The sequence below is a fragment of the Leucoraja erinacea genome, chromosome 15, assembly GCF_028641065.1.
Source record: "Leucoraja erinacea ecotype New England chromosome 15, Leri_hhj_1, whole genome shotgun sequence".
NCBI lineage: Eukaryota > Metazoa > Chordata > Chondrichthyes > Rajiformes > Rajidae > Leucoraja > Leucoraja erinaceus.
The window spans coordinates 10,358,884-10,381,296 of NC_073391.1; the positions used below are offsets into that span (position 1 = coordinate 10,358,884).

Genomic DNA, 22,413 nt, shown 5'->3' on the forward strand with positions numbered 1-22,413 from the left:
GATGCAGGGAGCGTTTCTATGCTGTCGACTTACTCAGCTTCCGATTGTCACACCAAGTTAGTGTAACTGGGATTTCTACCCGCACTGCACACTCTCATAAAGCCTAAAACAACTTGACAAACAAAGATACCCGTCTTGGCCCTGCTGACCTCAATCTCCCTAAAATGCCCCCAAAAATCTAAAATTCACTTTCCAGCCATTTTTCTAATCAGATATTCACCTGTACTATATTGATTTCTCTAACTTCAAGTAACCCCTGCATTCCCTCTCTCTCCATCCCTCCCCCACCCAAGTTGCACCAGCTTCTCATTTTCACCCAACAAACAGCTAACGATGACCTGTTTCCTTTCTCATCGTTATATTTTTGCATATCTTTCATTCATTGTTCTTTATCTCTCTACATCATCATCTATATCAGTCTGAAGAAGGGCATTGACCCGAAGGGTTACCCATCCCTTCTCTCCAGTGATGCTGCCTGTCCCGCTGAGTTACTCCAGCTATTTGTGTCCATCCACCATCTTTATATTATACTCACTGGCTTGGGGCACCAAGAGTAAACTGGAGGATCTTTGATGTTCGAGCATCTGGAGGACCTCTGACGTTCATAGCCCTTTTCCTACCTCCTTACAATCTGCTGCAGCTTGTTACTGTCTATTTTATTGGTACCAGAACAAATTGTGACTCCTGACTCTTCATCGCTGCTCTGCTGAATGTTCTTTAGCTGCTCTTTGATCTGACACAGGGAGGCAACAACCCACTTTTGAATCATGTGTGGCTACAGAACCCCCCATCTACTGCCACCTCCATAACCACCTCCAACTAATGTTTATTTGATCTTTGTCCTCTCTCACTATATTCAAAGCTCTTAATGTCACCACCTTTACATCAGCAAGGCTAATGTCCCTGTCCCACTTAGGAAACCTGAACGGAAACTCTGGAGACTTTGCGCCCCACCCAAGGTTTCCGTGCGGTTCCCGGAGGTTTTTGTCAGTCTCCCTACCTGCTTCCACTACCTGCAACCTCTGGCAACCACCTGCAACCTCCGGGAACTGCACGGAAACCTTGGGTGGGGCGCAAAGTCTTCAGAGGTTTCCATTCAGGTTTCCTAAGTGGGACAGGGGCATAAGTATATACCAGGCAACATTGCGCCAAACACTTGCACTCTCTCTAGCTGTTACCCAGTCTCTCTCTGACTGCACTATCTTGACCATCACCTGAAACAGCCTCATTGAAACTTAACAAGGCAGCTGGCTTAGACAACATCAGAACTGAGATGCTGCAACATCTGGGTCCCAGAACACGAGAATGTCTGCTGGGGATGTTTAATGTCTGCATAGCAACCAACTCCATTCCACAAGTCTGGCGGAAATCGAAGGTTGTTGCTTTGCCAAAACCAGGCAAAGATGCCAAACTTCCCAGCAGCTACCGGCCTATATCCCTGCTGTGCCACCCATTTAAACTGATAAAAAGAAGCATACTGTGCCAGGCACCAAAACCAAACAACAGATGGCACCAGGACACCACCTGCATTATACTACCTGGAAAGCCCTAAACTGCCTCCGCACTGGACGGAGTGGGACGTTGCGGACCCAACCTGAAGAAGTGGGGCTTCTCGGACTCTGACTAGTGCAACTGTGGGGAGGTACAGTCAATGGCCCATCTACTGGCTTGCAGTAGAGAGGCATGTACTGCGGACGATCGCCGCAGAGGCACAGATGAGGCACTGGCTGCAGCAAAGCGATGGCAGAACGTCGTCGGATACGCGAGCAAAATAAATTTGAGGGACTACAATGATTCTAGCTGTTACTCAAGCTCCAATGCTAAAGCTTGGGTTCCTCCTGTTGAGCACAGTATCCACACCTAACATAGCACTGAATATGCATTCCACAAGACACCATTGTAAAATGAGCTAACTAGGAGAAACCAGAACAGCACCTCTGCCCACACCAAGAAGTGAACGTAAGCTGATATGCCCGTTTTTGTAAAAAATGTGACTGATGAAACCAGTACAAATGAATTGAATCAGCAAAGTTGGTGATACAACCATACCAGCTCATAAATCCACAAACAGCAAAATCCTGGGATTTCTCCTCTTTCGTAGCTTTACCACCCCCCCTCCGTAACTGATAGGGCTACCATCTGGTCCATAGTAGTTCTGCTGGACATCCAACAGAGAAACAACAATGTCCTTGGAAATAATTACCATCGATTGTTTCTAAATGTTAAAGCAATCAGTATATCTCTCACAGTACTGATTATGGTGATATTTTTTCCACTACAGTATATTTGAACCATAAATATTGAGAAACTTTATTTGGCACTCTCTGAGGGGGTCATGGAGAAATTACATTGGATATATCCATGGGACAATAAATTGCAGGGGTGGTGCTAATCCATTCTCATTCCACATTTGATTTTTTTATTAGATAGCATTTCCTGGCCAGTTTACAATTTACTATATGTCAGCATCGTTCTTTACAGTTTTCCTTCCACACCCATCATTATTGCAGTGTGATTATTTAAAACCTTTCAATCTGTTAGGTGCTCCAGCTGATGAACAGAAAGCACATGGAGAAAGCAAATAGCTCTGAATGCCAATGTAATGAGTATTTTTCTTCAAATTAAAAATTGTAGGAAATTCAGGAGTACAATCTTTCAGTCATATGGGTTTACTCGGTGCAGGAGGGTTATAAATGTGTTTGTTCTTGGTCAGAATCTGATCTGAGTTATTAAGGACAGCACAGTGGCACAGCGGTAGAGTTGCTGCCTTACAGTGCCGGAGACCCAGGTTTAAACCTGACTATGGATACTATCTGTATGGAGTTTGTACGTTCTCCCTGTGACCACGTGGGATTTCTACAGGTGCTCAGGTTTCCTCCAACATTCCAAAGACGTACGGGTTTGTGGATTAATTAGCTTCTGTAAATCACCCCTATTGTATGAGATGGAATTAGAGTGTGGGTGAGTGTTGGTTGGTGTAGACTTGGTGGGCTAAAGGGCCCGTTTCCACACTGTATCTCCAAACTAAATGATCTTCAACCCGAAACACTTTCTTTCCACATATGCGACCTGGTTGAGTATATCCAGCATTTTCTGTTTTTATTTTAACACAAAGCACAGATTGCATTATTATGGTGAATAGGAAATTGTGAGAATTAAAAAGAATGATTGGATAAGATTGTGAAATATTTATTAATGAAAATACTGTGAATTATGTACATACTTTAAAAAAAATGTAAGCAATAAACTATAAATGGAAATTACCATTATGACTGACAAAACTAAAATACTGCCTTTCTAGATAAATTATAAGCTCAGATAATGTCTGAAAGCATTACATTACAAAACTGTACTGTAAATGGGTTACTTTACTGCAAGCGGCATTTAAAATTATTGCATTGTAAAAAGCCAAATTTTAGAATATGCAGGCAGATTTGAATGGCTACCTTCTAATATTTTAAACACCAAGCTAGCTTACGGATTAGGCACTCTACATTTCATGAGTTTCAACAAATTTGATGAGGCAAACAAACTTAATAAAGAGCACATAGTAATGTAAATAGTCTTGTTATACTGTACTTTTTCCAATCTTACAGTCACTATTTTCAGACACTAGTAAATACAGAATACATAAATAAACTAAAATTGCTATCTTATTCCTTATATACTGCAGTTGTAATTTAACAGTGCAATTCCACAAGATGACATTTTGAGTAAAAATTATTGTTATTTCACTGTATTGGCTGCAGCCTTCTTGTTGAGCATCAACACCTGTTTGGCAGGTTAATATTAATAATGTAACAACTCAGAGATGACTTTTGGAACTAGCTTCGTTTTTTTAAAATATAAAACACTATTTGAAAACAATGGCATTAAAATTCTATCACAATGTCTTAGAATCCCAATGTTCTTGGCAAACAGAACTTAGTGCTATTTTTGTACGGTAACAATGTGATTTTTACTTGGAAATAGCGTTGAGAAAAGTAAAATCTATTTAAAGTACCAGTCCACCAACCTTCCCCACTTGTAATCAGCCTTGTTTCAGTGTGAGAAGATGCCATTTAAAATAAATTAAATCCTTTTCTAGCCTATATGTGGGTACTTTAATTATCATGGAGGTTATTCATTATTACATAATGAGTACAGGGAAATTAAATGATCTTGTTTCAAACCGCTTAAATGTCAAGCAAGAATATGGTAAATGCATTTTAAATAATATACCAGACATCTGAGAAACAATGAAGTAAATACTATTGGTGGAGATGTCTGAGCTGGTATGTCCTGCAAACTTTAAATTAAAAAATACCTTATTTTATATTGTTACGATACAATTATCCAAACACTGCACAGATAAGGTGGTTGAAATTCCTTCGTTATCCTATCCGTCACAGTGGCTCAGTTTTGATTGAGTGAAGTTTCCGTGATGTTTTATCTGATCTTTCTCAGCCGGATTCTATTTTCTTTGTCCCTCTTTTTGAGAATATTTATGAATTGATTGAAGAAATGTTCTTGATCTTTCCTCTTTTGTACCATTCGAAATCGATGGTCCCTTCCATATTTTTCTGCAAATTCTTGAAACGTGGATCTTGAGAAAGAACAAAGAATCAAAATACTAGTCAATAGGCAGAAAATACATGTACTGTATCTAATTTGAAAGTAATGGGCTTGTCGCACTTAGGCGATTTTTCAGCGGACTGCCAAGTTTTCTGGCAGTCGCCTGAAAAATCGGCGACTGGAATGGCGACTGTCAGAGTGGAACACACACACACACACACACACACACACACACACACACACACACACACACACACACACACACACACACACACACACACACACACACACACACACACACACACACACACACACACACACATCGCTTCCTTCACCAGCCCGTTATGCAGGCGGGGGACAGGGCTAGCGGGGGGAGCGCTGTCTAAAAAGTTCATACGGTGCAAAACCAATGTGATACAGACACACACCACGATGAACAGGAAGGTTGGCGCTGTAATTAGGACGGCTAGCACAGTGTACGGTAAGTCCTTTAAAAGAGAGTGGGGAGAGGGGGAAGAAGGAGTGGAGGCAACTTTTAATAAGCCAGAGATACACGGCTGTGAAGCTCGGCGGACATTTAACATTACTGGTCAGTTATCCTTGGTTCTGAAAACTACTGCTTACCTTTTTTTTCCCAATGAGCCAATGAAATTCACTGGTCACCACTGGCTATAATCCACGAGAACTTCAGAGAACCTTCGACATCCTGGCAACCCACTAAGACCTCCTGGCGACCCATCTACGGCACGAGAATTCTCGCTACTCTCCATGGCGGCTTCATTCTAGTTGCTGCTAATTTTTCAACATTGAAAAATTCACGGTGACCATAATGAGGCCGCGACTAGTTCCCAGAATGTGGGAACTCCTCACGACCATGAAGGCGACTCCCCAGCAACTACCCGTGAACATGTGGTGACTGCATAGTCTCCTGCAGTCGCCAAAAAAGTCGATTAAGTGGGACAGGCCCATAAGGGTTACATTAGGCTATAACGCATCCATTTTTGGACTGATTTGCTTTAGATGATGCATGTAACAAAGCAAAAAAGTAGAGAAGTCAACAAATAATATTTTTAGCTTTTTCATGAAGGAAATTGTAACGGACTCTAAAGCAGAGTGATACACTGTTTCAAGGCAGGAAGAATCAATTTGTTATTTTTCCTGGCAGTCAGTAAGCACTGTGCTTTAATTTGCTAATATTTTGCAAGAAGAAGAATGCTGCTTATTCTAAATTATTTGTTTAAGTAGTGCAGCAGATTTAAGCGCTTGGTACGATGACCATTCCATAGAGGTTACAAAGACAGTGCCATCGACATCACAAATAATTGAAATTTGACATTACTGTGGCAAATGACAGAGCAAAGAATCGTCATTCGCAATCTATTGATAAAAGGTAAAATACGAATACATCACATGTAGCTGGATGAGTTAGGTTAAAATGGTACCAGTTTGTATGGGCAGATGAAAGATTAAAGTTATCCTGTAATATGGCACAATAATATGCTGCTTTCCAAAGATGATGAGTTGAGGTCTTCAGTGAGTTATGAGTTTAATTTCAATAACTAGAAAATCAATTCACATCCATTGTGGCCATGTGTTAAAAGTCAGTAAATTACTATGTCATGTTATTGGAATTTAATATATTGAAATTGGAGTGGGAGGATTTTGATATCAATATATTATGGAGACATTCACCATATTAACTATTTTAAAATAAATTGGCAAGCAGCTCTACTGAGCTTCAATTAACAAGAATATATCACTTTACATTCATGAACATTGCTTGTTGTAACATTCAGCATTACGTTTTTTCAACTTTTTTTCTAGAATAGAACGGATTCTGGGAAATAAGGATTTAATAGAAACATAGAAACATAGGTGCAGGAGGAGGCCATTTGGCACTTTGAGTCAGCACTGCCATTCATTGTGATCCTGGCTGATCATCCACAATCAGTAACCCGTGCCTGCCTTCTCCCCATATCCCTTGATTCCACAAGCCCCTAGAGCTCTATCTAACTCTCTTTTAAATTCATCCAGTTAATTGGCCTCCACTGCCTTCTGAGGCAGAGAATTCTACAAATTCACAACTCTCTGGGTGAAAAAGGTTTTTTTAATCAGTTTTAAATGGCCTCGCCATTAGTCTTAGACTGTGGCCCCTGGTTCTGGACTACCCAAAATTGGGAACATTTTTCCTGTATCTAGCTTGTGCAGTCTTTTTATAATTTTATAAACTTCATTATGTGTGTTTTATAATGAGTGTGTAAGACATTTGAAAATGCAATTGTACTAAAAATTCAAAGAAGGGGATTTACCGTAATTGAGTGAGTGGACATAAAAATACATTCTAACTTCTTCAGTGTTATAGCCCAGTATTGATTTGGACTTAATACAAAAGGAGACGTTAATCAAAAAAGTAAACCTCCTTAAAAAGGGCACCAGGAAAATGTTGTAAACCTTAAGGAATATCAAAGGACTTACAAACTGTATCAAAATGATGCATATCGAAATGAATTAAAAGATAGAAATGAGTGATTGAAAGGATATCACTCAAACACTTTAAAATAATATGGAATGAGAAAGATTTCAATCTCATCGGATGAAGCACAAGATGATAATTGAAATAAAACGGGAAAGTAAACACAATTGCAAAGTCTACCAGATCATTCATTTACTCCCTAAATACTTCCTGGGAATAATTGTGCATTTCAGCAAATCAATAATAGATAGGAAAGAAATAACATGCTTTGCTCAGCTCATTGAAGAGGGCAATCATAGCAGCCCTTAAAACATGAGCTTCAATTTAGACTGAAGATATAGAATGTCCTGGTATTAACATTGGAGACCAATTTTGTCCCATTTCATACTTCTGAATGCATTGGGATCGGTATGACAAGTCATTTAGAGGGGTGAGGCCCCAAAAAATGAATCAAAAAGCCTATTCATATATTTAGATATATTGCATCCTGCCTAGATTTGATGGAAGACCGATGTATTTGCAACCTCAGTTTTTCTCATGCCTGGAATACACTCTCTGTTTCCCACCATTCTGATCATTATCATTCTAGTTGGCAGCAGCAAATCCAGATCTTGTCACTCAGTTTACTTCAATGTAGCACAAGAATGATATCTGGTCACCAAGGAGTGATCTCCTTATTTTGTTTTGTGACAACAAAGAGAAGCAAGCATCTTGGACCCTGTGATTTCTCTGGAGAGCAGGCTTTCAAGCATTCCAGAAATATGGAAGATGAACCTATAACTGTTCTAAATGCTGGTCAATCAGCCAGCATCTATGGTGACATAAACAGAGTTAATGTTTCTGATCAGTGACCTTTCAGTGATCAGTACCAGGCAAAATTAGAAACCAAATGTGTCTTAAGTTGCTAAGGACTGGAGAGAATGATGTCTGTGATAGGGCGAAAACCAAGCATGACAGAATGATGACAGAAGAAGGGTCTTGACCTGAAACGTCACACATTCCTTCTCTCCAGAGCTGCTGCCTGTCCCGCTGAATTACTCCAGCATTTTGTGTCTATCTTTGGTGTAAACCAGCATCTGCAGTTCTTTCCTACACAGAATGATGCTAATGATGGCTCCAGCTGAGATACATTGGTAAAGAATTGTCAACCATTAATATTACTGAAATATTAGCAGCAGGAGCATGATCATTCATCCAAATGATCACCTTTTCTGTACAAGTGATTACTGTTGACTAAGATACCCTTGTATCTACCTTTTTCAATCTTCCTCATAAATAGTGTGTATAAAAGAAAAGGTGGCATTGAGGAAACATTTCATCTCACCACCGTGCTCATATTTATCGGCTTCTCAGAGGGATCACTCTCCACTAACGCTTGCGGATCCTCTCCGTGGCGCCGACTCAGGCCCCAGCCGCATGGCTCCGTCGACCCGCGGTGTGAGGGCTCCGATCTCGGTCGCGGGCTCCGCCACCCATGGGCTCCGACTCGCAGGATCTCCGGCCTCAGCTTCCCCGCTGCCCGCCGGGAATCCACAGAGGCTTGCCATTGGGCGTCTAAGACTATACTTGCCTTTGAGGAACAGCAGCATAAACTTATTGGTATCATTCTGGGGGAACTTTCCTTCATGGAGAGATTAATTAATAATGGATTGAATTAAACCTTTAGAGGAATGAGAGTTAATCTCATCAAAGTTACAATCCAACAGAATTTGAGACGGTAGATGCTGAGAGGGTTCCATTAGCTATTTACAACTATTCTTAGAAGAAACTTATTTTTTCGGAGGGTCATATTTCTTTGCGATTTGCTACCCAGCGGTCTATAGATAATCAGCTGTCCAATAGATTTAAGGATGTGATTGATAGAGTCTTAGGCACTAGGGAAATTATAGAATATGAGTCAGCTGTGAGAGTGGACTTATAGTACAAGACTGGTCATGATGTTATTGAACAGTAAAGCAGGCTCACAAGCGCCATTTAAATGATGCCATCTAGTAACATTTGTTTGTACAAATTAGTTGACTGTTAAACCTCAGGCTGGTAATGATATTTCTAAATATGCACAGCAGGTAATGACCAAGCCTGAAAAATATCTGCCTTTTCAATTCCACCTTAGAAATGCTAATATATAAAATCTTTGTTTGAATGAAACTCATTCGGCAACCATTTAGAATGTCAATAAGCCAAAAACTCTTCAGTTCCAGGCCATGAGGAGACCCTTTGCATGATAATAACTGAGCATAATGAAGATATTTTCTTGACGTGACAATTTAAAAATCCACAAGTGTCTACAGTAACCTTGCCCTCACTGTATCCCGTGGAAGCAAGGAACTCTAGATGCTGGTTTACACAAAAGGACATCAAGTGTGGCAGCTTGGTCGTGCAGCGATAGAGTTTCTGCCATACAGTGCCAGAGACCCTGGTTACCACAGATACTGTCTGATGGGATACGATAGAACTATATTTATCCCGGAAGGGAAATTGGTCTGCCAACGGTCATAAAACACAAGATACATGAAACATGAAATTAGTGGAATGTGTGGCATTTGTATGTTCTCCCTGTGACCACGTGGGTTTTCTCCGGGAACTCCGGATTCCTTCCACATTCCAAAGACGTGCAGGTTTGTCGGTTAATTGGCTTCTGTAAAAATTGTAAATTATCCCTAGTGTGTAGGATTGTGCTTGTGTATGGGGATCGCTGGTTGGCATAGACTCGGTGAGCCGAATGCCCTGATTCAGCACTGTATTTCTAAAAAAAGTGCTGCATTAACTCAGCTGGTCAGGCGGAATCTCTGGAAAACATGGATAGGTGACGTTTTGGATTGGGACCTTCTTTCGATGAGTCACAACCTGAAATGTCACCTATCCATGTTCTCCAAAGATGTTGCCTGACCCGCTGAGTTACTCCAGCACTTTATGCCCCTTTTTCTCACTGTATTCCTCCACACCCTCTCTGCAAAGTGGAGACACAAGAGATTGCAGATGCTGGAATCTTGTTCAAAAGGCAAATTGCTAAAAGTTCATCAATTTGTTTTTTGCTCTCTGCAACTTGTTTTTAATTTAATCCCTAGTTCCGACAAAGTGTCTTTGACATGAAACATTAACTCTATCTTTCTTTCCATTAATGTTGCTGGTTCCTGCAATGTATTTTCATTTCAGATTTCCAGGATCAATAGTTCTTAAAAAAATGTTTTTTTATATTTAACACTATCCTTTCGGATCAAGGATCCACATCCACAAGGTCAAGGATACACTTCCACTTCGGTTCTGTGGGTTCTCGGGCCAAGATGGGAGGCAGAGACTATTCCACAGATGGGGCATAGGTTGCCCTAAGAGATGGGAGGGTGCAAAGTTTGTGATGTGATGTGATGCAGGACTTCTGTGTGACCCAAATCCATGGACTCAAATGTCTCATTGTCTTCTGACTGCCTCTGCTCCACTTTGACCAGTCATGGACCTGGCATTTTGAGGATGGGTGGAATGTTACATGAATGGGATGTTGCACTTGTCAAGATGGTTTTGAAAACACTTTTGAAATGTTTTTCTCTGCCCATCTGCTAATCATTCTGCACCAGAGAGTTCAGAATAGAGTATCTGTTTCAGGGCTCTGGTGTCGGGCACAGACGTTGTCTGCCTTGTGAAATCAGACTGAGTGTAATTCCGCAATGTTGGCTGAGGAGATACTGATGCTGATTTGCACCAATGCACCCCACTTCTAGGAAATTGTCATTTCCCCTTCCACAGGTTTACGTTACCTCCTGACTGTTTCCAGCATTTTCAATTTTTATACCTGATTTTCAGCATCAGTCACAAAATGCTAGATTAACTCAACATCTCTGAGACAGGCAGCATCTCTGGAAAGTCAAGTCAAGTCAACTTTATTTGTCACATACACAGGCAAGATGTACAGTGAAATGAAAGTGGCAATGCCTGCGGGATTGTGCAAAACAACAGAACAGAACCGGTATTTACATTTTAAAAAAAGGGATGAAATGGTCCATGTCAAATTTGATCTGGAATGGCTGAGAGCGGCACGGTACTATGTGCTGCTCCTGATGACACTCTCAGAGCCAAATGCCAACTGCTGCAGTAGGCCATCAACTCAGTAAAAGATGGACTTTGGTGTACCTAAACCATCTTGTACAAGGAGCATCTCATCACTAACTACAGTAAATGGTATTTTTCCAAAGCCCAGGTTATGTCAGTTATGTGTAGGTTATTGTGCCACAGAAATAGGCCCTTTGGCCAAATGAGTGAATGGAGAACATCAAACACTTATTAATACACAAATCTTACCCAATCCTTGCAGCATCAGAGACCCAGGTTTGATCCTGACTACTGGTGCTTGTCTGTACCGAGTTTGTACGTTCTACCCATGACCTGCGTGGGGTTTCTCTGAGATTGAAGATCTCCCACAATCCAAAGATGTCCAGGTTTTTGTGGGTTAATTGGCTTGATATAAATGTATAAATATAAAATTGTCCCTAGTGTGTGTAAGGTAGCATTAATGTGTGGGGATCGCTAGTCGGTGCGGACTCAGTGGGCCGAAGGGCCTGTTTCTGTGCTGTATCTCTAAAGCTAAAACTAAAACACTAAACCTATTTATTCCACCCACATCCTAATCAATTCTTGCCTGAATTCTACTATTCAATTACATACTAGGGGCAATTTTACAGAGGCTGAACCCAGGAGAAACCCAAGCATTCACCGTGAGAACATGCAAACTTCACACTGTCTGTGACAACAGCAGACAAAATTGGCATCGGATGGATATATAAAAAACAACAACAACCATCTTGAGTGCTGATATCATCTGACTTTTTGTTTTTGCTACTTTTCTCTTTTTGATTGAGACAAAACCAAAATCTATTGTCTTTAGTAGTAGGGATTCCCGCCAACACTGGTCAGGTTAGACAAAGTTTGAGCTTGCCAGGATAATAAAAGGGAATGGAGCCAAGGTTCATTTTCATATAGACATTTAGTGTGCCTTAAATACAAAGCACAGGAATATTTTGCCCCATCATGTGATTAGCTCCAGAGAAGCTAATCAAAGTTCGTATCCTCTTTCTCTCAGCGAGGCAAAAGTCTGAATTTGTTTGATATGGATGAAAACGTGAGTAGCAGCTAAGTACAGCCACCTAACTAATCCAAAGTGCTCAGATCCCAATACATATCCCTGTGATCAGTTTCAGATGAATGATGTGAACAACAGGAGGTCATCCTGCAATTGTTTAAAGCCACATGTATCACAATTCATAGAATTTTGAAAATTAAGTTCTAGCCAAAATGTACACCTGTAGGTAGAAGAGACAATCATTGCTTCTTTTACACCCATTTTAAATGCATCTCAAAGAATCAGTGGCACAATTTTAAAGAATAAGGAAATAGTTATTTCACTATTGGTAAATCATTACTAGTTGTTCAACCTTGCCCTGTGCGATACAATGTTCCTTGCATTACCAAAGTGATTATAATCACTTGGTTATGATAAGCTTTGGGTCGTGACATGAGTTATACAAGTACAAAAGATAGACACAAAATGTTGGAGAAACTCTGCAGGGCAGGCAACATCTCTGGAGAGAAGGAATGGGTGACGTTTCGAGTCGAGACCCCTCTTCAGACTCGAGTCAGGGGAATGGGAAACAAGAGATATAGACAGTGATGTAGAGAGATATTGAACAAATGAATGAAAAATATGCAAAAAAGTAACGATGATAAAGGAAACAAGCCATTGTTAGCTGTTTGCTAGGGGAGAACGGGAACCTGGTGCGGCTTGGGTGGGGGACGAATGGAGAGAAAGGGAATGCAGGGGTTACTTACAGTTAGAGAAATCAATTTTCCTACCACTGGGCTGCAAGCTGCCCAAGCAAAGCATGAGATGCTGTTCAATTGCGATTAGTCTCACTCTGACAATGGAGGAAACCTGGGACAGAAATGTCAGTGTGGGAATAGCAAGGGGAATGAATGTGTTTAGCAACCGGGAGGTTAGGTAAGTCGAGGGGGACTGAGTGAATGAGTGAAACGATCGCCCAGTCTACGTTTGGTCTCGCCAATGTATAAGTCTCCACATTTTGAACAACGGATACAGTAGATGAGGTTGGAGGAAGTGGAAATGAACCTTGGCCTAACCTGAAAGGACTGTCGAGGTCCCTGGACAGAGTCAGTATAGGGACAGGTGTTGTATCTCCTGCAGTTGCTGGGGAAGGTACCTGGGGAGGGGGTGGGCTGGGTGGGAAGGGATGAGTTACAATATACAAGTACAATTATCTTCTGAAGAAATAGGAAGTTGAGAAACATTTAATCTTATCTCTATTCCACTGTGGTCCTGACATTCAGCAATCTTAAAGTGTAATGAATTGTTTAAAAAACTTTGTTAATCTTTTATTTTTACATGATTTCAAACAGAAAAGGATTATTTAAAAATGTTTGATACCCAAGTAAATAATTTGCAGATTGTACTCACTGAAAGTTTGACAGGTTAATGATGGCAAGTATTAACATTAGTTATTGTACTCTGAGAAGGATTTATACTTCAGGTCAAAGCTTTAGTTTGATTGCTGTATAATATGTGGCCTTTAAAAGAGCTTTACTAGTTCTTTGCTTAACATCAATCTCTTTGTTTGAAGGCAGGCTCTTAATGTACTCAAACATGTCTATAAAAACTTTGCCCTGTCACAATTTGCCCTAATTGTATTTTACACATTGGATTGCAGCACTAATTGATGTTTATTTAACAATAGAAACCGGATGAAAAAGTCATGGGGTCACGATTTCTGTTAATAATTCTGTTAAGTAAAATAAAAAATGTCACACCAGTGAAGGAAGTGAATCCTGCATGAATTAAATTGACTCTATCCTTCCCTCCACTAAGAAGGTGATATTGTATAGAAAAAATAATCCCTCACAAAATTGATAGAAGAATGAAAGCTGACAGCCCATTGTAAAAATTAGTCTGTGGACTGGATGACCACAGACAATCACGGGATGGGGGCCGGCTGGAGCAACAGGTTGGACCATCTGGCTCCATTTGTTCAGATGGTCCACTCCTCGCCGTTCCCTGTGGCCTTCTCCCCTCCCTCCCATGCCACCTCCCCAGTCTCTGTCCTTTTTCAGCTCGAAGACAGGCATGAAAGATCCAAGGCATGAAAGTGATTGATTGGAGATGCACCAAATCGGCATATAGATTATTTTTGATATACTGCATATATATAATCAAAATCAAATTATGTATATATATAAAATCAAAATAAAATTTTATATATATATATAAAATTGTATTTTGATTACATATATATAAACATAATTTTATTTTGATATTCAATATTCAAATCTGAATTAAAGCTGCATATAGATTATTTTTGATATACCGTATATATATACCGTATATATATATATATATACGGTATAAATGCAGCTTTAATTCAGATTTGAATATATAGTCACAGAATTTAAAGAAAAGTATCTACCCCAAAGATCAATGTTCTTTATTTTTCATTAATTTGAAACAACTTAATTGATAACTGCACACTGAAGATGTAATTAAAGTGTGAAAATATACAGATTAGAATATACAGAATGTGTAGTTTTGGTGCAGACAGCATTGGAGCTTAATTACTTTGTACCATGGAGTATTGGATAGACTTAATATGATTAAATACGATTTCAGGTCTTTATGTGTGTTTCCTAAGAGGAAATTACGAGTCCTCAAAGTTTTAGGTGAGAAACAGCATCAAACTCTGGTCAATGCTAAGTCAAGGAGCATCAGTGAGCAAAGAACTTGCATGCGAAGGATTCTTGATCCAAATATCACTCTGTTTCTCTCTCTGTGATTAACATGCTGATCACATCTTGCATTGAGCCGGGTTGAGAGGGAGTACAGGAAAGAGTTAGAGAGATTTGTCACATGGTGTCAGGACACCAACCTCTCCCTTAATATCAGCAAGACAAAAAAGCTGGTTATTGACTTCAATAAGTGTGGCGGTGTATATGCCCCATGGTGTCGGTGAAAATAGTTAAGAGCTTCAAAGAGTTTCTAAGTATAAATATTACAACATTCACCCATGGACTAACCACATTGAAGTGACAGTCAAAATAAAAAAAACATCAATGCCTCTACTTCCTCCGGGGACTGTGGAAATTTGGAGTGTTTCCAATGACTTGCAAATATCTACAGAAGCACCATAGGAACCACACAATCGGGTTACATCACAGCTTGGTTTGGGAACAGCTCTGCTCAAGACTGTAAGAAATTCCAGAGAACTGTAGATGTAGCCCAGTCCATCACACGCACCAGATTCCCCACCATTGACTTCACTGCAACTAGAGAGCAGCCCTGAACTACTATCTACCTTATTGGTGACCCTCGGACTATATTTGATGGCTTTATATTACAGTAAACATTATTCCCTAATCATGTAGCTGTACACTGTGAATGGCTCGATGGTAATTATATATTGTCTTTCTGCTGACTGGTTAGCATGCAACAAAATCTTTTCACTGTACCTCGGTACATGTGACAATAAACTAAAACTAAACTGAACTATCTACACAGCACACTGCCTTGTGAAGGCAGCCAACATAATCAAGGACTTATCCCATCCTTGTCATTCCTTCTTTTCTCCACTCTTGGACGAGGAAGGTAGAGTAGTTTGAAAGTGCATACCACCAGGCGCAGGAACAGCTTTTTGCCCTCTGTTATTGGGCTTCTGAACAGTCCGTCCATGCGCTAGTGTACAGTCCTGATTCTCCAACCTATGTCAGTGCAGACATAGGATTTTTTCTCTGGAACTGTCACTCTACAATGCTGAGAACAATATTCTGCATTCTGCTATTTTTCTCTTTGCGCTACCTATTGCTCTTGTGTTTCGTTTGTTTGTATTCATGTATAGAATTATATACCAGAGTCATAGAGTGATACAATGTGGGAAACAGGCCCTTTGGCCCAACTCGCCCACACCGGCCAACAATGTTCCAGCTACACTAGTCCAGTGCTTGGTCCATATCCCTCCAAACCTGTCCTATCCATGTATCTTGAATGATGGGATAATCCCAGCCTCAACTACCTCCTCTGGCAGCCTGTTCCATACACTCACCACCATTTGTGTGAAAAAGTTAACCCTCAGATTCCTATTAAGTCTTTTCCTGTTCACCTTGAACCTATGCCCTCTGGTCACTTGATTCCCCTACTCTAGGCAAAAGACTGTGCAATTACCCAATCTATTCCTCTCATGATTTTGTATACCTCTATAAGATCTCCCCTCATCCTCCTGCGCTCCGTGGAATAGAGACCCAGCCTACTCATCCTCTCCCTATAGCTCACGCCCTCTTGTCCTGGCAACATCCTTGTAAAACCTTTCTGAACCCTTTCAAGCTTGACAATATATTTCCTATAACATGGTGCCCAGAACTGAACACAATATTCTAAATGCGATCTCACCAACGTCTTTTATAACTGCAACATGACCTCCCAACTTCTACACTCAATACTCTGACTGATAAAAGCCAAAGTGCCAAAAGCCTTTTTGACCACCTTATCTACCTGCGACTCGACCTTCAAGGAACCATGCACCTGCACTCCTAGATCCCTCTGCTCTACAACACTACCCAGAGGCCTACCATTCACTGTGTAGGCCCTGCCCTTGTTCGACATCCCAAAATGCATCACCTCACACTATTCTGTATTACATTCCATCAATCATTCCTTCTCCCACCTGGCCAATCGATCCAGATCCTGCTGCAATCTTTCATAATCATCTTCACTATCTGCAAAGCCACTAACTTTTATATCATCAGCAAACTTGCCAAACTTGCCCTGTATGTTCTCATCCAAATCATTGATGTACTGTAGATGAAAAGCAGTAACGGCCCCAACACCGAACCCTGAGGTACACCACTAGTCACAGGCCTCCAGTTCAAGAAGCAATTTCCACCATCACCCTCTGCTACCTTCCACAGAGCCATTTTGCTATCCACTCAGCTCTCTCTCCTTGGATCCCATACGATCTAACCTTCCAGAGCAGCCTACCATGCAGAACCTTGTTGAATGTCTTACTGAAGTCCATGTATACAACATATACAGCTCTGCCCTCATCTATTTTTGGTCACGTCTTCAAAAAAAATCACTCAGATTTGTGAGACACGACCTCCCACGTACAAAACCATGCTGACTATCCCTAATCAGCCCTTGCCCATCCAAATGCCTGTATAACCTATCCCTCAGAATACTCTCCAGTAACTTACCAACTACAGATGTTAAGTTCGGCCTATAGTTCCCAACATTTTCCCTGCAGCCCTTCTAGAAAAGAGGCAAGACATTTGCCACCCTCCAGTCTTCCGGTATCTCTCCTGATTGGGTACCAGGCAAATAAAACCTTTTCATTGTAATTTAGTACATGGGACAATAATAAATCTATTATATGCCTTAAATGTAGAAGTAAGGAACTGCAGATGATTTACACTAAAGGACACAACATGTTGGAGTAATTCAGTGGGTCAGGCAGCATCTCTGGAGAATATAGATAGGTGATGTTTTGGGTCGGGTCCCTGTTACAGAATGTCACCTATCCATGTTCTCCAGAGATGCTGCCTGACCCGCTGAATTACTCCAGCACTTTGTGTCCAAATCTAAACCTAAACTATTTTTTGTGGAAAATGTGGGACGAAAATGTTTGCTTCTTGCCTCTCATCGAATATAGGAGCAAAGAGGCCCTTCTGCAGTTGTACAGAGCCCTAGTGAGACCACACCTGGAGTATTGTGTGTAGGTTTGGTCCCCTAATTTGAGGAAGGACATTCTTGCTATTAAGGGAATGCAGCGTAGATTTACAAGGTTAATTCCCGGGATGGCGGGACTGTCATATGCTGAGAGAATGGAGCAGCTGGGCTTGTACACTCTGGAGTTTAGAAGAATGAGAGGGGATCTCATTGAAACATATAAGATTGTTAAGGGCTTGGACATGCTAGAAGCAGGAAACATGTTCCCGATGTTGGGGGAGTCCAGAACCAGGGGCCACAGTTTAAGAATAAGGAGTAAGCCATTTAGAATGGAGACGAGGAAACACTTTTTCTCACAGAGAGTGGTGTCTGTGGAATTCTTTGCCTCAGAGGGTGGTGGAGGCAGGTTCTCTGGACGCTTTCAAGAGAGAGCTAGACGGCTCTTAAAAATAGCGGAGTCAGGAGATATGGGGAGAAGGCAGGAACGGGGTACTGATTGGGAATGATCAGCCATGATCACGTTGAATGGCGGTGCTGGCTCGAAGGACCAAATGGCCTACTCCTGCATCTATTGTCTATTGTCTATTGTCTTTCTGAATGCACTGTACCTACCAAACTACATGTCTTTAAAATATTGGAGAAAACTGGTGCAAACTTCACATATGCAGTACGCAAGGTCAGGACCAAACCTAGATTCCTGGTGCTCAGGGATAGCAGCTCTACTGGCTGTGCCATTGTGCCTCCTACAGTTCTGACCAGTTGCCTACTCTCAGCAAGAATGGCTGCTTCTGAGTACTCTTTATTCTAATATCATAATTGTTGGGATGTTATGTATACCATAAAATCTATCAGCTCTGCCCATGGTTTGCACAGATACTTATGGTAAAATGGATACAAGTGGGCCTCATCTGGGAGATGTATTGCCATTAAAGAAGAGGCGCAGCACTATGTGCAGCTTTTGCATTCAGTTTTTATGTGAGCCAGTTTACCCAAAGCAACCTGATCCATTCAACAGAATGACAAGATATTTCTTGGCAGCAGATTATCATAAATATTGAACTAAAACTCATATGAGCTATTAAAATGGTTCTGTTGCTAGGATTTGGGCTGGAGCCAAGACCAGGCCAGATGGAGGAACAGAAGACCTAATGTATTTTCAGTTGGATGATGGGCTCCCATCATTTTTAAAAAGCCAGTTGTGTCTCGAAACCATACTGAAGTTTCTTTGGCTTATGTACTGGTATGACAGCAAATGCTCAATGTTCTCAAACTGTCGCAGGAATAATAGTCAACCCACTGCTGACTAATTATTGGACGGTGTTGTTAATAAAATAATACTGGTTGTGCTTTGCAATCACCTTGGAAAAGGCCACCTTGGAAATTTGACAAATTTACCTCCTGGGATAAATAATGTTCTATCGTATTGTATCGTAAATTTAGGTCAAGTATTTTAATAGAACTTAATTTTAGAGTTACAGCGCAATGTTCTTCTGCCGCAATACAATACAATGCATTTAGTGCCACCAGTGAATGAGATGAATTCCGGGACATATGTAACATTTTTGTAACAATATTAATCTATCTAACACACGTATAATTAAGTTGTGGAAATTGATGCTTAATCTCTCTTACAACACAGCTTACAATGGGCGGCACAGTTGCGCAGCGGTGCAGTTGCTGCCTTACAGCGAATGCAGCGCCGGAGACCCGGGTTCGATCCCGACTACAGGTGCTGTCTGTATGGAGTTTGTACATTCTCCCCATGACCTGCGTGGGTTTTCACCGAGATTTTCGGTTTCCTCCCACGCTCCAAAGATGTACAAATTTGTAGGTTAATTGGCTTGTAAATGTAAAAATTGTCCCCAGTGTGTGTAGGATAGTGCTAATATGTGGGGGTCGCTGGTCAGTGTAGACATGGTGGGACGAAGGACCTGTTTTCGCGCTGTATTTCTAAACTAAACTAAACTAAACAAATCTAAACTATGCAGCTCAAATCTAAACTATGCAGCTCGCATCTAAATTTTGAAACTCTTCAAATTTTCAGATGTTCATTACATTTAAAAAATTCTAAAATGAACACAACAAATGCTGGAAATGCTCAGCAGGTCGGGTCACATTTGCGTGTGTTGAAACGTTTTTAGTTGAAGATGTTTGGTCCGAACCAGGAAGAGAGAATAGACGTTTGTTAAACTGCAGGGAGGGTGCGGGAGGAGGTGTTGCCTCAGAAAGGAAAAACCTGGGTAACCATGGAGAAAAGCTGTAAACAATGTTGTATAATCAATGAGTGAAAGGATCAGTTTGAGCAGGCCAAGCTGTGCATGCATTCCACTTCTGGAGAGAAAAAAAGGGAAAAAAGGAAACAAGCTAATTTAATTTCTCTTCCTGCATCAGTGATATTGACTCAACCAACCCCTCTCTCCGTCCCTCCCCCACTCGTCGTTTTACTAGTTTCAAAGTGGTCTTGTTGAGTTTCATTGTCTGTAACTCGTTTTCACCTAGGCCACAGCTAACAACAGCCTGTTTCCTTTATCATTGTTATATTATTGAATCTTTCATTCATTTGTTCTATATCACTGTCTATATCTCTCATTTCTCTTTCCTCTGATTCTCTGTCTGAAGAAGATTTTTGACCTGAAACTCATCTTTTCCTTTTCTCCAGAGATGCTGTCTAACCCGCTGAGTTACTTCAGCTTTTTGTGTCTATCTTCTATATTTTTTTCCTGTGTGCCAGGGATTATGCTCCGTATACATATTTTCCAATCCTACATTATTTAATCCTATCTAGCTATCTTTCTATTTCTTTCCACCTCATGTACTTAAGCTTTCCTATAAAGCTTGAAGCAATTGAAAACATATAATTAAGAACAGAAATACAACAAACAAAATTGAACTGCTGGTCATTGAAAATAATTAAGTAGGTCTATGTTCAAAGATCTTGAAGGGTTGAAAGGCTGTTCTGGAAGTTGACTTTGGAGTCAGTGAATTGATTGAGAATCTCAACTGTTCACTCATTGCTGTAGAATCTCATGCCAATTAAACAAATAAAATGCCATGTTGAATTTGCACAGCAATCACTCAACATCGTTCACAATAAACATCAACTATTTTCCACCGTTAATAATCTGCTATATGAAACATATAACCTATTATTGCTTGCAACACTTGATTGTTTAGCATTGGGATAAAATGTATGATAACTATTGTTATCGAGTTGTGATGCGGGGAGATAGCTCAACTTGCCCATGGCGATCAAGATGCCCCGTCTGCACTAGTCCCACCTGTCCCTCTAAACCTTGCAGAGGAACAGCAGATACTGGTTTAAACCAAAGATAGACACAAAAAGGTGAGAAGAAAGGAAAAAGGAGGAGGAGGAGCCCGAGGCTGAGGGAGAGATAGGAAGGGGAGGGCTAACAAAATTGGAAGAATTCAATGTTCATGCCCTCAAAATGCAGATTCCCCACATGTCACAAGATACATGTCAGATGCTGAGGAGAGACCTGATAGAAGTATACAAAATTATGAGAGGCACAGATATTTTATGAGGAGTTACGTTGGTGATTACGTGCCCACCACGCCCAACCCTCTCTCGCATAAAGGTCATATGGTAGTTCTCATGTTGCTGATCTTACTATGTTACTATGTTACTTCACATATTTTGTTATCTGTGATTTCATACCGCTGCTATGAAGATTGACGCACATGCGCACAGGCGGGACTTCTTCACGTAATCACCAACGTAACTCCTCATAATATAAAGATCAAACTTCAAACTGGTAAGTTCGCGTTTAATCTTATTAATTTAAGCAGAAAATATAAAGGTACCCAATTGATATTCTCAGTTTTATTGAATTGGGCACCAAGAGAATTTGTAAGGTGTTTCCTTGCACATGCCCCACAATAACATTGACTCCACAGTTATTGCAGCCTGGAATAGAATGATTTTAATATTCTGCATTCTAAGCTAGTATGAGTATTACACTAGTGGCAACGGTCTAGTTGTGGCAGCAAAGATAGAATTACTGCTGCAGAGCACTGTAATAAGTTAAATATTGAAATATATATTTTGATAATTATGACAACATTATTAGCGATTGGTACAGATGTGAGTTCATTATTTATTGAAATAGTATCTCTCATTGTTACATGGTACAAATGCAGACTTTTGAAGTATTTATTGTGCTGTATCAGCAACAACCTTGTCTTCTTTTCCCTGTCCATGAAATGTTGAATCAGATATAAATGAAGTCTAAGGAAGGAAGATACAGGGAATATGTAATCTGAACAACATTTCCTCCCTAAATTTTCATTATAACCATTTGATGTACACCATATTGTGCAATTGCTGTCATAGGTGTTCTGATTTAATATGTAATTCAATCTAACCATTTCAGCTCCGGTAGTTTTGGTTTATGATAAATTTAACTATAAGCCAAGGATCGTATTTCGTAGGAAATAATTGCAGATGCTGGTTTAAATCGAAGATAGACACAAAATGCTGGATTAACTCAGCAGGACAGGCAGTATCTCTGTAGAGAAGAAATGGGTGATGTTTCAGGTCAATACCCTTCTTCAGTCTGATTTCAGGGGAGTGGGCGGTACAGTGATAAACTGTAGTCAGAGATATTAAGACCGGTCGGAGAACTGGGAAGGGGGAGGGGATGGAGATAGAGGGAAAGCA

At 40.6% G+C, this 22,413-nt stretch overlaps 1 protein-coding gene across 1 annotated transcript in view; it reads right to left on the reverse strand.

The window, feature by feature from the left end:
* Positions 1-3,179: 3,179 nt before the first annotated feature.
* The window catches only part of tcerg1l (transcription elongation regulator 1 like), a 662,686-nt gene continuing 643,452 nt past the window's right edge, over positions 3,180-22,413 (reverse strand). Inside the window, exon 13 of the mRNA XM_055646670.1 lies at positions 3,180-4,585. Within this exon, the coding sequence (XP_055502645.1) occupies positions 4,429-4,585 (157 nt within the window). The 3' untranslated portion in view covers positions 3,180-4,428. The remainder of the gene's footprint in view (positions 4,586-22,413) is intronic.